The sequence below is a fragment of the Hippopotamus amphibius genome, chromosome 16, assembly GCF_030028045.1.
Source record: "Hippopotamus amphibius kiboko isolate mHipAmp2 chromosome 16, mHipAmp2.hap2, whole genome shotgun sequence".
Classification (NCBI taxonomy): domain Eukaryota; kingdom Metazoa; phylum Chordata; class Mammalia; order Artiodactyla; family Hippopotamidae; genus Hippopotamus; species Hippopotamus amphibius.
The window spans coordinates 18,184,869-18,197,017 of record NC_080201.1 but is presented as its reverse complement, the minus strand read 5'-3'; the positions used below and the strand labels follow the sequence as shown (position 1 = coordinate 18,197,017).

General features: G+C 45.4%; 1 protein-coding gene across 4 annotated transcripts in view; it reads left to right on the top strand.

Annotated features, from left to right (window-relative positions):
- Positions 1-12,149, top strand: part of PRMT7 (protein arginine methyltransferase 7) — a 46,668-nt gene that overhangs the window by 19,586 nt on the left and 14,933 nt on the right. For all 4 annotated transcript variants that reach the window (XM_057711077.1, XM_057711075.1, XM_057711076.1 and 1 more), the window contains exons 5-8: positions 1,578-1,686; positions 6,843-6,955; positions 10,128-10,369; positions 10,567-10,747. In XM_057711077.1, the coding sequence (XP_057567060.1) occupies positions 1,578-1,686; positions 6,843-6,955; positions 10,128-10,369; positions 10,567-10,747 (645 nt within the window). The remainder of the gene's footprint in view (positions 1-1,577; positions 1,687-6,842; positions 6,956-10,127; positions 10,370-10,566; positions 10,748-12,149) is intronic.

The window sequence follows — 12,149 nt, the reverse complement described above, 5'->3', positions numbered from 1 at the left end:
AGAACTTTCCCAGTAATCTCTAGCAAACCTCTCTTTGGGTATCATTGGCCAGAATAAGGTTAAATGCCATTTAACTTCTCTTAGACCACACAGGTGCACCACTTGAAAGAAGATTGGTTCCCCAAACTGATTTGAGGACACAGAATGACACTGGGAAGTCAGCTTCAGGGTTCATTCCAAATACTGTTTGGAGTGAGTTCTTGAGTTCTTGGTGGCTGAGGAGGAGGCTGTGAATGAAGAGCCTGAAGGGTCAGTGGAGGAGATGAATGATAAGTCAAGAGACAGGAGGGCTGGGAGGATGATGTGAGCTTGTGATACTTTTGGGGTGGAGGCAAACTGGTGAGAACTGAGGGTTTGAGGCCCTCAAACTATCAATATATCAAAACTATCAAGCCAGAGCCTAGAAATAATTTGAAACAGATTGTGAATATTTTTTTCCCTAGCTGAGCACGTATGCTTTCTTTATAAAAGAATATAGCATTTCCCTCTTGATCATAATGAAAGAAATATGTGTTCATGGCAGAAAATATGGGTGATACAGAAAAAGTCTTAGAAAAAAATGGAAATCTTGTCATTGTGACTACTTTATCATTTTTTAAAATTTCCTCTCTGTGTGGCCGCATGTGCGTCTGTGTGTTTCATGCAGTGATGTGGTTGGAGCTGTGCAGTCTAAATTGGGCAGGCTGGAAAGTAAAAGTTGGAGGAGCTTATGTTTAGGGACGTGTGAAGGGTTCAGGGAAAACTTCCGTAGGGGGGGATTTGTGCTGCCCTGGAAAGTTAGGTTTGCTTTGGCAGGTGGGGGTAGGGCAGGGAAGGCTCAGGCTTGCCTCCTGCACAATGAGGATATCAGTGTGGCTGTAGCATTGGTTGTGTGTGTGTGTGTGTGTGCATGCGTGTGCTCATATGCTGGGGGTGGGGGGTGTGGGAGGGGAGTAAGGCTGGGTAAAGTAAGGTGGTCCACATTTTGGGGGGCCTCAAATACCATAAGAAAATGTAGGCTGTGTTCTGCTAGCGATAGGGATTTGAGGCAGTTTTGAGCAGGAGGGTGACCTGCTCACACTTAACATCTAATACAGTTACAGTCTCACTTTCCTCTAGAGAGCACATACACTTCCTGTCCCAGGTCACAGATCATGGTCTTGTGAGTCAAGTCCCCTTCCTGGCTCCCTCTAGCATAGCACTGACACCTGCCATCCTTGCTAGGTAGTGCAGCCTCCTTGGGGGCCCCCTGTGTCTCTCCTGTGCCTGGCATGTGATGGGAATGCCTAGCTACAGGTTAAACCCAGCGGAATCTCATCCTTTTATATTTATCTCCATGACACACATTTGGAGAAATATTTAAGTTACATAGATGAAGTCTTGTTTATTTACGTCAGATCAGCCCAATGAAGTATTTTGCCTGTATCAAATGGTAGCAAAGGTACATTTTGTATATTCAGGAAGAAATTCTGTAGTGCAGGCCTCTTTTACTTCAAGTCATAGGGCCAGAATCAAGGCACATCTTGCTAGTCTTGGGTTTTAGGATGTTATTTAATTTATTTGCTCATTTTTACTTGGGTTTTGTCTCTGATTTCTAGGTTTTTAAGCCTATGGCTGATGCTGCTGTGAAGATTGTGGAGAAAAATGGCTTCAGTGATAAGATTAAGGTTATCAACAAGCATTCCACTGAGGTGACCATAGGGCCAGGTAAGATCAACACATCCTGTGTCAAAAGCTTTACTTGCTCTTGTAGGAGAGAGGAAAAGGTTTATTCCAGTTTCTGGAATAGAGGTACTCAGGTAATCTCAGAGCATTGGGGCCTCTCCATGTGCTGATTTGAAGATAAGCACTTTGCTTTTTTCTTAGCTTATTTTTCTACTAGTTAAAATAAATCGGGAATGAGTAAACCAGAGTTAATCAAGTATAAGAGTGGTGACACGAACAAATGAAATCTTTTACTTAAGCAAGCTGGAATTCTTGTGTGGCTTAATTTATCTGAGTTTTGACTTTTATCAGACAGAAGTAAAACTAAGTTGATAGTAGAAAGAGGCTTGCTTAGTTCTGATATCCTGTCTCAGTATCCAGTATGAGAGATTTGCCTATGTCTCTCCAGGTTTTCAGAATCTTTTTTATAGTTTAGGAATTTGAATCAGACTTCTAACATTTCACATGCCACTGATACCAGGAGAGCACAATGGAAAGATTTACAAGAAGCTTCTAGGATGAGGTTATGGATATCCTCACAGTTATTAAAAATGCAGTATTTTAAAAGAAGCATCTGTCTAAAGTCAACATTTTTCTCCCATTTGAAAAACATTTTTTTAATGGAGAATCTGGAACATTTACAAAAGAAGGGATTAGTATCCCCTTTATTTATTTTTAAAACATACCATACATAACAAAAGAGTGCCCAGATCATCCCATTTTTAATCAACATTACTGAGGTATAACTTATAAAGTGGATGCACCCATTTGAAGTGTATAGTTTGAGTTTTGACAAATGTAAACACACTTGTAACCACTTACACCATCAAGATACTAGACTATCTCCATCATGACCACAGAGGTGCATCATGACCTTTTACAGTCGTTCTCCCGCATATCCCTGGCCCTATGCACCCACCGATCTGCTTTCTTCAGTATAGATTAGATTTGCCTTTTCTAGAATTTTGAGTAAGTGAAATTGCACAGTGTGTATTCTTTTGGGCCTGCTTTCTTTTCTGTAGCATGGTGCTTTTGAGTTTTGTCCACAGTGTTTTATATGATGAGAGTTCATTTCCTTCTGTTACTGAGCAGCACTCCATGCGTGTACATCCCATAATCTGTTCATCCCTTCCCCTGTTGATGGACATGGGTGGTTTCTTGGATAGCTCTTTAGGTTCACTCATCTTTTCTTTTTTGGTGTCTGATCTGCTGTGAAGCACATCTAGTGAACTTTTCATTTCTGATACTGTGTTTTTCATCTCTGAAAGTTCCCTTTGATTCTTTTTTACAGCTTCTGTTGTTCATTTGTTCCTTTAAATAGTTAACATATTTATATTAGGTGTTTTAACATCCTTCTATTCCACTGCTTCTCTCTGTCTTTTCTGTTGTTCTGTTTGTTCTGTTGACTAATTTTTATCCTGATTCTGGGTCCTGTTTTCCTTCTTTTCATGTCTAATAATTTTTATTTGAATGTTGCTTATATTGGGAGATTTGCTTTGGTAAGTGCTGAGTTTTGTTGTCTTCCCTTAAAAGCTTTGTCTGGCATGCAGTTGGTTTCTTGCAGATCAATTTGATCCTTTCAAGGCTTGATTTTAAGCTTTGTTGGAGCAGGGTTAGAAGAGCTTTAAGACAGGATTTCTCAGCTGCAGCGCTGTTGACATTTTGGGCCTGATAACTGCTGGGAGAGTTGTCCTGTGCATTGTGGGATGTTTAACCCTGGCCTCTAACTGGTAGAAGCCAGTAACATCGCCCTCCCCCACACCATTTGTGCCAACCAAAAATGTCTCCAGACATTGCCAAATGTGCTGGCTAGGGGAGGAAGGGGGTTGGTGGGGAGAACTCCTATTGAGAACCCTTGCTCTAAGGCTGCGTTAGCCATGCTAGTACAGCGTGACTTGGGTTTCTGCTGAATGCCTGGGTGCTGGCTGATCAGAACTAGAGTGTTTCTGGGCTTCCCTGGAGGCGCAGAAGTTAAGAATCCGCCTGCCAGTGCAGGGGACATGGGTTCAATCCCTGGTCTGGGAAGATCCCATATGCCGTGAAGCAACTAAGCCCATGTGCCACAACTGCTGAGCCTGCACTCTAGAGCCCACAAGCCACAACTGTGGAGCCTGAGTGCCACAACTATTGAAGCCTGCGCACCTAGATCCTGTGCTCTACAACAAGAGAAGCCACCGCAATGAGAAGCCCGTGCACCACAATGAAGGGTAGCCCCCACTCTCTGCAACTACAGAAAGCCCTCGCACAGCAACGAAGACCCAATGCAGCCAATAAATTAAAAAAAAAAAAAAAGAACTAGAATGTTTTCTTAGTCCTCTGCGTTCTGGCAGTTGTTCAGCTTATAGCTACATGGTCATCCTTTGCCTGGCCTTCTAGAGGCTCACGCTGTCTGTGTGAATATAGTCAGCAAGAGACATGAGGGGAGCCCTCTGTGATTTCCGAAGCCCTTTTTCTGTGTAATTTCCTCTCTGTTTCCCTTGCAAAGTCTAGCTGCCTCCAATGCCCTGAACTCCAGTTGCTGTCTCCTTACTCAGCAAGACACTTTGCTTGGCTTCTCACTCTGTGAGAGGTCTGGAAAGTGCCTTCTGGCTGGAAGCCAGCACAGTAGTAGGGGTCACTGTGTTTCCCATTGTTCAGCATCTGAACCTACTTGTTTTATGTATTTGGCCTGGTTTTCTAGCTGATTATGGTGGTGGATAAGTCTGATCCCAGTTACTCCATTTTTGCCCAGGGTGGAGATCTTGACAGCGCGGAGACTGACTTGCAGAGCAACCTTTGCCATGTTCCTCACTCTGTGCTCTGCCCTGTGCCTCCTCTAGGCTGTGTGTTGTTCACACACACTCTAGCAGGCCAGGCCCCTCATATGCTTTCTTAACATTTTTCTGTGTAGTGCTTATGACTGCGATAATGAAATAATTGTGTAATTATGTATTTAATGTCTATGTCCCCAAACAGCTGAAGCATCCTGAGCTCATGGACAGTGTAGTCTTATTAATTATTCCAGTTCATAACTTGGCACAAGGCCTGGCACATGAAGGAATTCAGTCATATTTGTTTAGTGAGTAGATTATCAACTTTGCTTGGTCCTTAACCCCTTGTAAATGGGACTTTGTTTCTACTTCAACTTGACAAGTGGCTTCCTCACTGCCAGGGTTGACAGTCTTTTCCCTGCTTTACAAACACTGCAGCTTTGGTACTTCTGCCAGTCAGTCCTTCTGAAAACTCTCTTCCCAGGCCTAAGTGACATCTCCCAGTCTTGGTTCTACTTTGCAGCTTCCTTTTTACTCCCAAATGCATATTTCTGTTCTGAGCCCTTTAAAAAAAATGGCATCGGAGTTTGTTACCTATTCCCCAGAGATGGATTACACACCGAGATGTGTAGCAGCTGACTTGGAGCGGCGTTTATTCATCCATCCAGTCATTTGATGAAGACTTCTGAGGCACCTGGGCTAACTGCCCCTCCTCAAGCCCCTGCTGCACCCTCTGTACCCTTCTACATTAGTATTCACAGGCTCTCAAAAAGTATTTGTTGAAATTCATTGGATCATAAAGCTTTATTTTTGAAGCAGATTTGGTCAGTAGATCATTTTAAGTTACATAATTGGCTTAAAAATTATTCAGAAGGTAGAATTGGCAGGGCTTGGTGATTGATTAGATGTAGGGTGACAAAGAGGGAGGAATCAAGAATTTAGCTGACATTTGCCGACCGTCACTGGGTGCTCGGCATTGTTCTAGGCACTGAGGTCAGTGGTGAACGGGCTAGTCAGGGTTCCTGTTCTGGAGCTGTCAGTGATGCCCAGGTTTCAGGACTGTGTGACTGGTGGTGCTGTTCATTGAGCAGAAACGTTGGACAGGGAAGCAGTTGTGTGCAAGTGGGGTGGTTGGCTTAGTATGGGACAGTGTATTTCAGTTGGAGTTTGGCATGATATCAAAGAGGATGGGCTGTGACTTGGGAGGGTGGTCTCTGGGCCAGAAGACAGGAAGTTTCTTCTCAGCCTCCTTTATGTCGTGCTGCCATTGAGCACACATGTACTTCATAGGAACTGGACAGGGTTTTACCTTTGTTATTCAAACCACCGCCAGGTGAAGCAGATCTTGTTACCTAGCCCTCTTTTACAGATGAGGTGACTGTGGTCAGGACTGAGGGTTTAAGGCTAGAAAGTGGGATCCAGGCCCAGCTCTCTATGACTCAAGGTTCAAGCTCTCTCTACTAGGCACCCTTCTTTGAACCTCTTAATGGTGCTCTTTTGTTGCTTCATCTGTGATAGTTCTGTCTAGGGAGGGTGAGTGGGCTATTGTCAAATTGTAATTCATGAGCCATTAGGGGTGTTTACAGTTAATTCTCCATGATGAATACCCCTTCCAAAGTCAGTTTTGTCTCGGCTCATTAGAAATTGTAATTGTAGAAGTAACATTACTTTACGTTATAGAGGTTTAAAAAAAAATAGTTAATGGAAAGACCTTCCATAATCCTACTATCCTTAAAAAACTGTTATTTGGTAGCAATAAATTAACTTGATTAAGGGGGATTTAGGGTAAGGAACTGAGGTTTCTGAATCCTGGGTCTCAGTTGTATCATTGGGTATTAGTAGAATCAGCCTCTCTCTTGCTTTGGTTTTCTCTCCCTCACTGCAGCCTGGAAATATCTGAAGTACCAGCATTCAGTTTTTGCTTTTCAAATAATTTTTGCTTATTTAATAGTAAATAGTTTAATTGTTTGTGTCTCTCCAGTTGCTAATAAGTTAGTGAAAAAATTTTCATATATTTGATTGATTTGCTTTCTGCTTTGAATTGTCTATTTGTATTTTTGCCTCATTTTCTTTTTGGGTGTTGGTAGTTTTCTTATCAGTTTTACAAGTCCCTTGCAATATTAAACATAGAAAAATTGAAAGAGTGGTACAGTGAACACCCATGTTCTCTTAACCAAGACTTAACCACTCGTTAGCATTTTGATGTATACGTGTATGTCAGTGTGGTTTTTTTTTTTTTTTGATGAACTGTTGGAAAGTCAGTTGCAGATATGACACTTCTGAATACTTCAGCATATGTTTGTGCTTTCAATTTTAATGACTTATTAACCTGTTATCTTTTACATATTTACTGTAAATATTTGTTCCAAATCTGTTGCTTGCTTCTGACTCTTTCCTTGTGTTTCTCAGATGGTGACATGTCATGCCGTGCCAACATTCTGATCACGGAGCTGTTTGACACGGAACTGATTGGGGAGGGAGCACTGCCCTCCTATGAGCACGCACACAGGCATCTTGTGCAGGTAGGGGTCTGAAGGCCTCCCTCGGGCAAATTGCTGTGATCTCAGCTGGCTCACACAGCACTCATCGACAAACCACACTCTACACAGCCTGAGCCCTCAGTACCTCTCTGTACAGCCTAGGGCACCCTTTGGTTCCTACGAGATTCTGGTTGTCCTCAGTTATGACTTCTGTGCCCCTTGAATGCCAAGTCTTATGAAAAGACTAGAAACTGTCTTCAAATTCAGTTCAATTCAATTCAGTGAGCATTCTTTGAATGTCACCTGTTTGTAAGGTATTTTAGCATCCAGGGAGAAGTATAAGCCATCCTTCTTGCTTCTAAGATCCATACTAGTCAGTGGTAGTAAGGACTTGGTGGGCCAAATGGGGAGGTTGGCAGAAGCACCACTGACATTTTGTTTAGGGCTGATGGAAAAGGTCAAGGGTCAGGAAGGAGATGAGGGCATGTGTAGAGAGGGTGGAATTTGGAAAGGTGCTGAGGAAAAGGAGAGATGTCCCAGATGGAGGACCTGTTTGGTAGGTCAGTGAGAACACCAGCCTGAGGTGCTTGTAAGCTAATGTGGGGAATGGGGTAGAGGGTAGAAGGCCTTGAATGCCAGGCCATTCCATATGAAGGAGTTTGGGTGGTGATAATCTGACCGTTGTTTTGGAAAGGGAGAGATATGCTAAAGATGTTAGTTCAGAAATGTTGGTCTTTTTTATGAACATAAACTGGGAGACTCAGAGGCAAAGGCCGGCTGGGGAGGTGTGAGTGTCTGCTGCTTCTGCTGGCCCCTGCTGTGTGGGCACTGTTCACACGCGCCAGTAACTATCTTTCGTGGGGTGCTTAGTGCCTCTGGAGTGAGGAAGGGGGCTCCTCCCAAGGCCGTTGGGGCCAGTGTCCACATTACTCACGTGGTGAGCGTGTGACGGTGATCACCCTGCAGTTCCCCGTCCCATGTGCGATGGCTCATCGTTTCCAGAATGCAAAATTCTTTTCTAGTAACTTTGGTAGAAATTATTTCTGTTTCTCCACATTAAAGCCATCAATTAGATGAATCCCTAAAATAGAGAACAAGGATACTTCGAATTATGTTAATGTTATCCGGTTTGTCTTTCTCTAATTCATCTGGTAATTAAAAAGTGCACCGGCAGCCGTCCTCAGCTTCCTTTCCCAGCTGGCCCACAGCAGCCAGGTGTGCGCTGTCCACTCTAATCACTGGCCCTGTCTGCCCAGCCCGAGTCTGGGCTCGAAGGAGCTGTGGCAGCACATAATCTCCATCACCCTGTCTCTCTGCCTGCTGCATTGGAGGTCACGGAACTGGGGTGCTGGCGCGTCTGACACACAGTCCATGTGGTGTTGCAGTGACCCAGGAATTGATCTCAGAAGACACATTTATTGGTGCTTTCATTTTGCCGGGCCCTTTTTTGGGTACCAAGAATACGAGGGTGAGCTCCTGGGGAGGCAGGTGGCAGGTGGTCACAGTACAGTTTGAGGTCCACTTTGATGGTGGTTGGTGGGGTGAGGTCGTGCCCACTCTGGTGGGTGAAGGTGGGCGGGTCAGGGAAGGTGAAGTGTGAGCTAAGTCAGTCTTGAGAGTGAGCGGGGGTTGGCCTGGCAGCTGGCAGAGGAGGTCAGCCTGCACAAAGATGTGAAGATGAGTCAGATTTTGGGTGTGTGGAAGGTAGGGTTAGAGAGAAGGCTGAAGGGATGGGCAGGGCCTGACCAAGAAGGGCCCCTGTGCTCCAGAAGGCAATGTGGTAGCCCAGAAAGGTTTTCAGTAGAGAATCAATGTCAGATTTATGCAGGCGGGCCTGTGGAGAGCAGCTGGGGTGCAACACTAGAGGCAGGAAGACTGGTTAGAAGGTGGTTGGAGTTGTCCAGGGGCTGGGCACAGGTGGGCCTTAGCCAAGGCCATAGAAATGGAACCAGAGAGGTAGACTCGGGGAGGAGGAAGGTGGTCAAGGACTTCTTATTACCTAGATCTGGAGGCATTGAGGATAATGCCAGGGTTTGAGGCGTAGGCGACTGGCTTGGATGGTGGTGCTCCCTGTTGATTGGGAGGAAGACCAGGCCTGGGGAGGGAGAGGTGAAGGTGACTTGTTTGGTTTAGACATACTTTGAGCTGAAGGTCAGCCAAGTAGAGAGGACCAAGAGGCATTTGGATACATGGTATTTGGTAAATGAAGATAGAGTGGGTGAGGTCAAACTCAGGGGAGAGTGTATGGAGAGAGACAAAGATGGTCCAGACCAGGTCTCTGAGGAGTTCTCTCTGTGAGGAATGGGCAGGGAAATCACAGTTTTGTGAAGGAGACAGAGGGGGAGAGCAGTGCTTCTCATCCAGAGCTGTGTCTGGGAACAGTTTTGATGTCACAGCTGAGAGGTGGTGCTCCTGTCGTCTTGTGGGTAGAGGCCAGGGATGTTGCCAAATATCCTACAACGCACAGAGCTGCCCCCACAGTAAAGAATCACCTGGTCCAAAAGGTCACTAGTGCTGAGGTAGAGAAACCCTGTGCCTGTGCTTTCCATGTGGTAGCAGCTGTGAGTGTCCTCTTCACAGCTGGGCCCCTAGTGTCTGGTGTGTAGAGGGTATCGGATGAGTGAATGAGGTAGGAGGGAAATTAGATGCGGGACTGCAGCCAAAGCCAGGTGAGGAGAGTGGTTAGCAGTGCCTGCTGAGGCCAGGAGGTCAGGTCGGTGGAGGATGGACACTTGTCCATTGGGCTGTGCAGTAAGAAGGTTCTGGTGTCTGGGTGAGAGCTACACTGAAGGGATGCTAGGAGCTCAGTGGCAGGATTACTGCTTAGCAGGAAGACTTAGACTCTTTCTTCAAAGTCAATGTGGGCGTTAATGAGCATGATGACAATTAAGGTGTATTTTTGAAGTATTTAAGAGTGTCAGGTAGCTAGGAACTTATCTGACATACATCATCTTAGGCATAATGTGTATTTCTGAAGTCTGATTTCTTCTGTTCCGAAGGGTATTGGGCCAGAAACAGTTTACTGTCCTAATGGTGATAAGGCATTAGATGTTGCTAAACCTGCCTAACCTTAGGGAATAAACCTCTTTTGCCTAATGGGAATTACTGTGGGTCAACATAACTGTTTTTTTTCTTTTGTTATTGTTCTTTTTGTTTTACTTTTTTTGTTGTTTTTTGTTTTGTTTTGTCTTTACTTTTTTTAATATAAACTTAGGAAAATTGTGAGGCAGTGCCTCACAGAGCAACCGTCTACGCACAGCTGGTGGAGTCCAGGAGGATGTGGTCATGGAACAAGCTGTTTCCCATCCGTGTTCAGACCAGCCTTGGAGAGCAGGTCATTGTCCCCCCCTTGGAACTGGAGAGGTGCCCTGGTGCACCCTCTGTCTACGACATTCAGCTGAACCAGGTGTCGCCCACTGACTTCACTGTCCTCAGCGACGTGCTGCCTATGTTCAGGTACCAAGGAGCCACCCAGGGTCATGGTGCTTGGAGACACTTGGTGGAATTGGGGTCTTTGGCAGTTCTTTTTGAGTTCATTTTGACATTAGGAGTCCATTGCAAACCAGTCTCATTGCTGGTGAGGTCACCATAAAAGCTTAAAAATGGAGTGTGTGGCTTAACATATGCTTCAGTTCCTAAATGTTCTTCCATAGTGTGGACTTCAGCAAGCAAGTCAGTAGCTCAGCAGCCTGCCATAGCAGGCAGTTTGAACCTGTGGCATCCGGTCGAGCTCAGGTGGTTCTCTCCTGGTGGGATATTGAAATGGACCCTGAGGGGAAGATCAAGTGCACCATGGCCCCCTTCTGGGCACACTCGGACCCAGAGCAGCTCCAGGTAAGAGGCAGGAGCTGAGCACGTTTTTGTGGAAATCGGGACACATGTCCACTTCTGGTCCTGGGAAAGGAGCATGTTGAATCTTAGATTCACAAGAATTTAGAGACAGGAGGGACTATGTCAGAATCAACGTCAAAGAAGAGTTTAAAAAAGAAAAGCAAGGCTAGGTGTCATAAGATAGAAGATAGACCTCTCAGGCCGAGTTCAGGGTCAGCACCAGTGGTGACAGTGAGCCACAGGGCAGCTTCTGTGTGCTGGCTCTCCCTCGTCCTGGCACAGCCATTCTTAGACCTGCCTCCCGAGTAATCCCAGGGGTCCTCAGATTCGCTTGGAATAGAGAACTACAGCCTGCCTACAGCCTCTTTTTCTGTGGCCTCAAAATCTACCTTCTTCAGCTCAATGGAAATTGGGGAGAATGAGAACTACAGAAAAGGAAATACATATTATAGTCCTCTTTAACGTGTGAAAAGTTGTTCAGCCTCACACATAAGAACCATGCAGATTTAAACTGCAGTGAAGTACCATTTTTCACCCATTAGTGAATAAAGTTCAGAGTTTGCACACTGTTGGTAATGCTGTGGGGCAGAGCAGTGGTCATCAGAGCGTCGTGGAGTGGCCCACAGTCTGTCAGACTGGGACGTGACGCCACTTCTAGACACGTAGGCTCTGGGTGGATCTGCATACGTGTGGGATAACATGTGCCACAGTACTCATTGCAGCCCTGATTTAATAGAAGACTGGAACAGCCTAAAGGCCACTGGCAGGGACTGGCTAAGTCCGTTCTCCTGCATCCATTCAGAGGGTGAGTGCCCCCTGCACTGACGTGGAACAATCTCAAGGCTAGATCAAGGGAAACAATGAGAGGCGCAGAATAGTGTGTGCTGTGGCAACGTTGGTATTATTTAAAAGTGAGAATATGTGTGTTTATGAGTCTTTATGTGTGGTGCATGTATGTAAGGGTATCTTTGGGAGAATTCACAGAAATTGGTAAAAATGGTTGCTTCTGGGAAGGGGGCTGGAGGTTAGGGGTGGAAAGGAAACTTATTTTTCACTCCATGACCCTTTTATATCTTTAGAATTGTCTCTCTTATACAGGTATTATCTACCTTTCTATACACACACATAAGGGAAGAAAGTGTCAAAGGTGCTTCAGGGCCAAGGAATCAAACCTTCCCTCTCCCTGGGAGGCCGTGGACACCGTCCTTTGTGTGTTCTGACTTCCTCTTACCGCTTGCTGGGCACTGGCTTTGTTTTGCTTGCTCAGCTGCTGGTTCTGGGTGTGCATATGGGACTCAGAGGCCTTAGCATCTCCTCTGCTCCCTGAGTTACTGCTAAGGCCAAAGGGTCATGACTGCTGCAGGATTTCGGTCAGTCCTCCTTGGTCCTCCACAGGCTGAGAGAG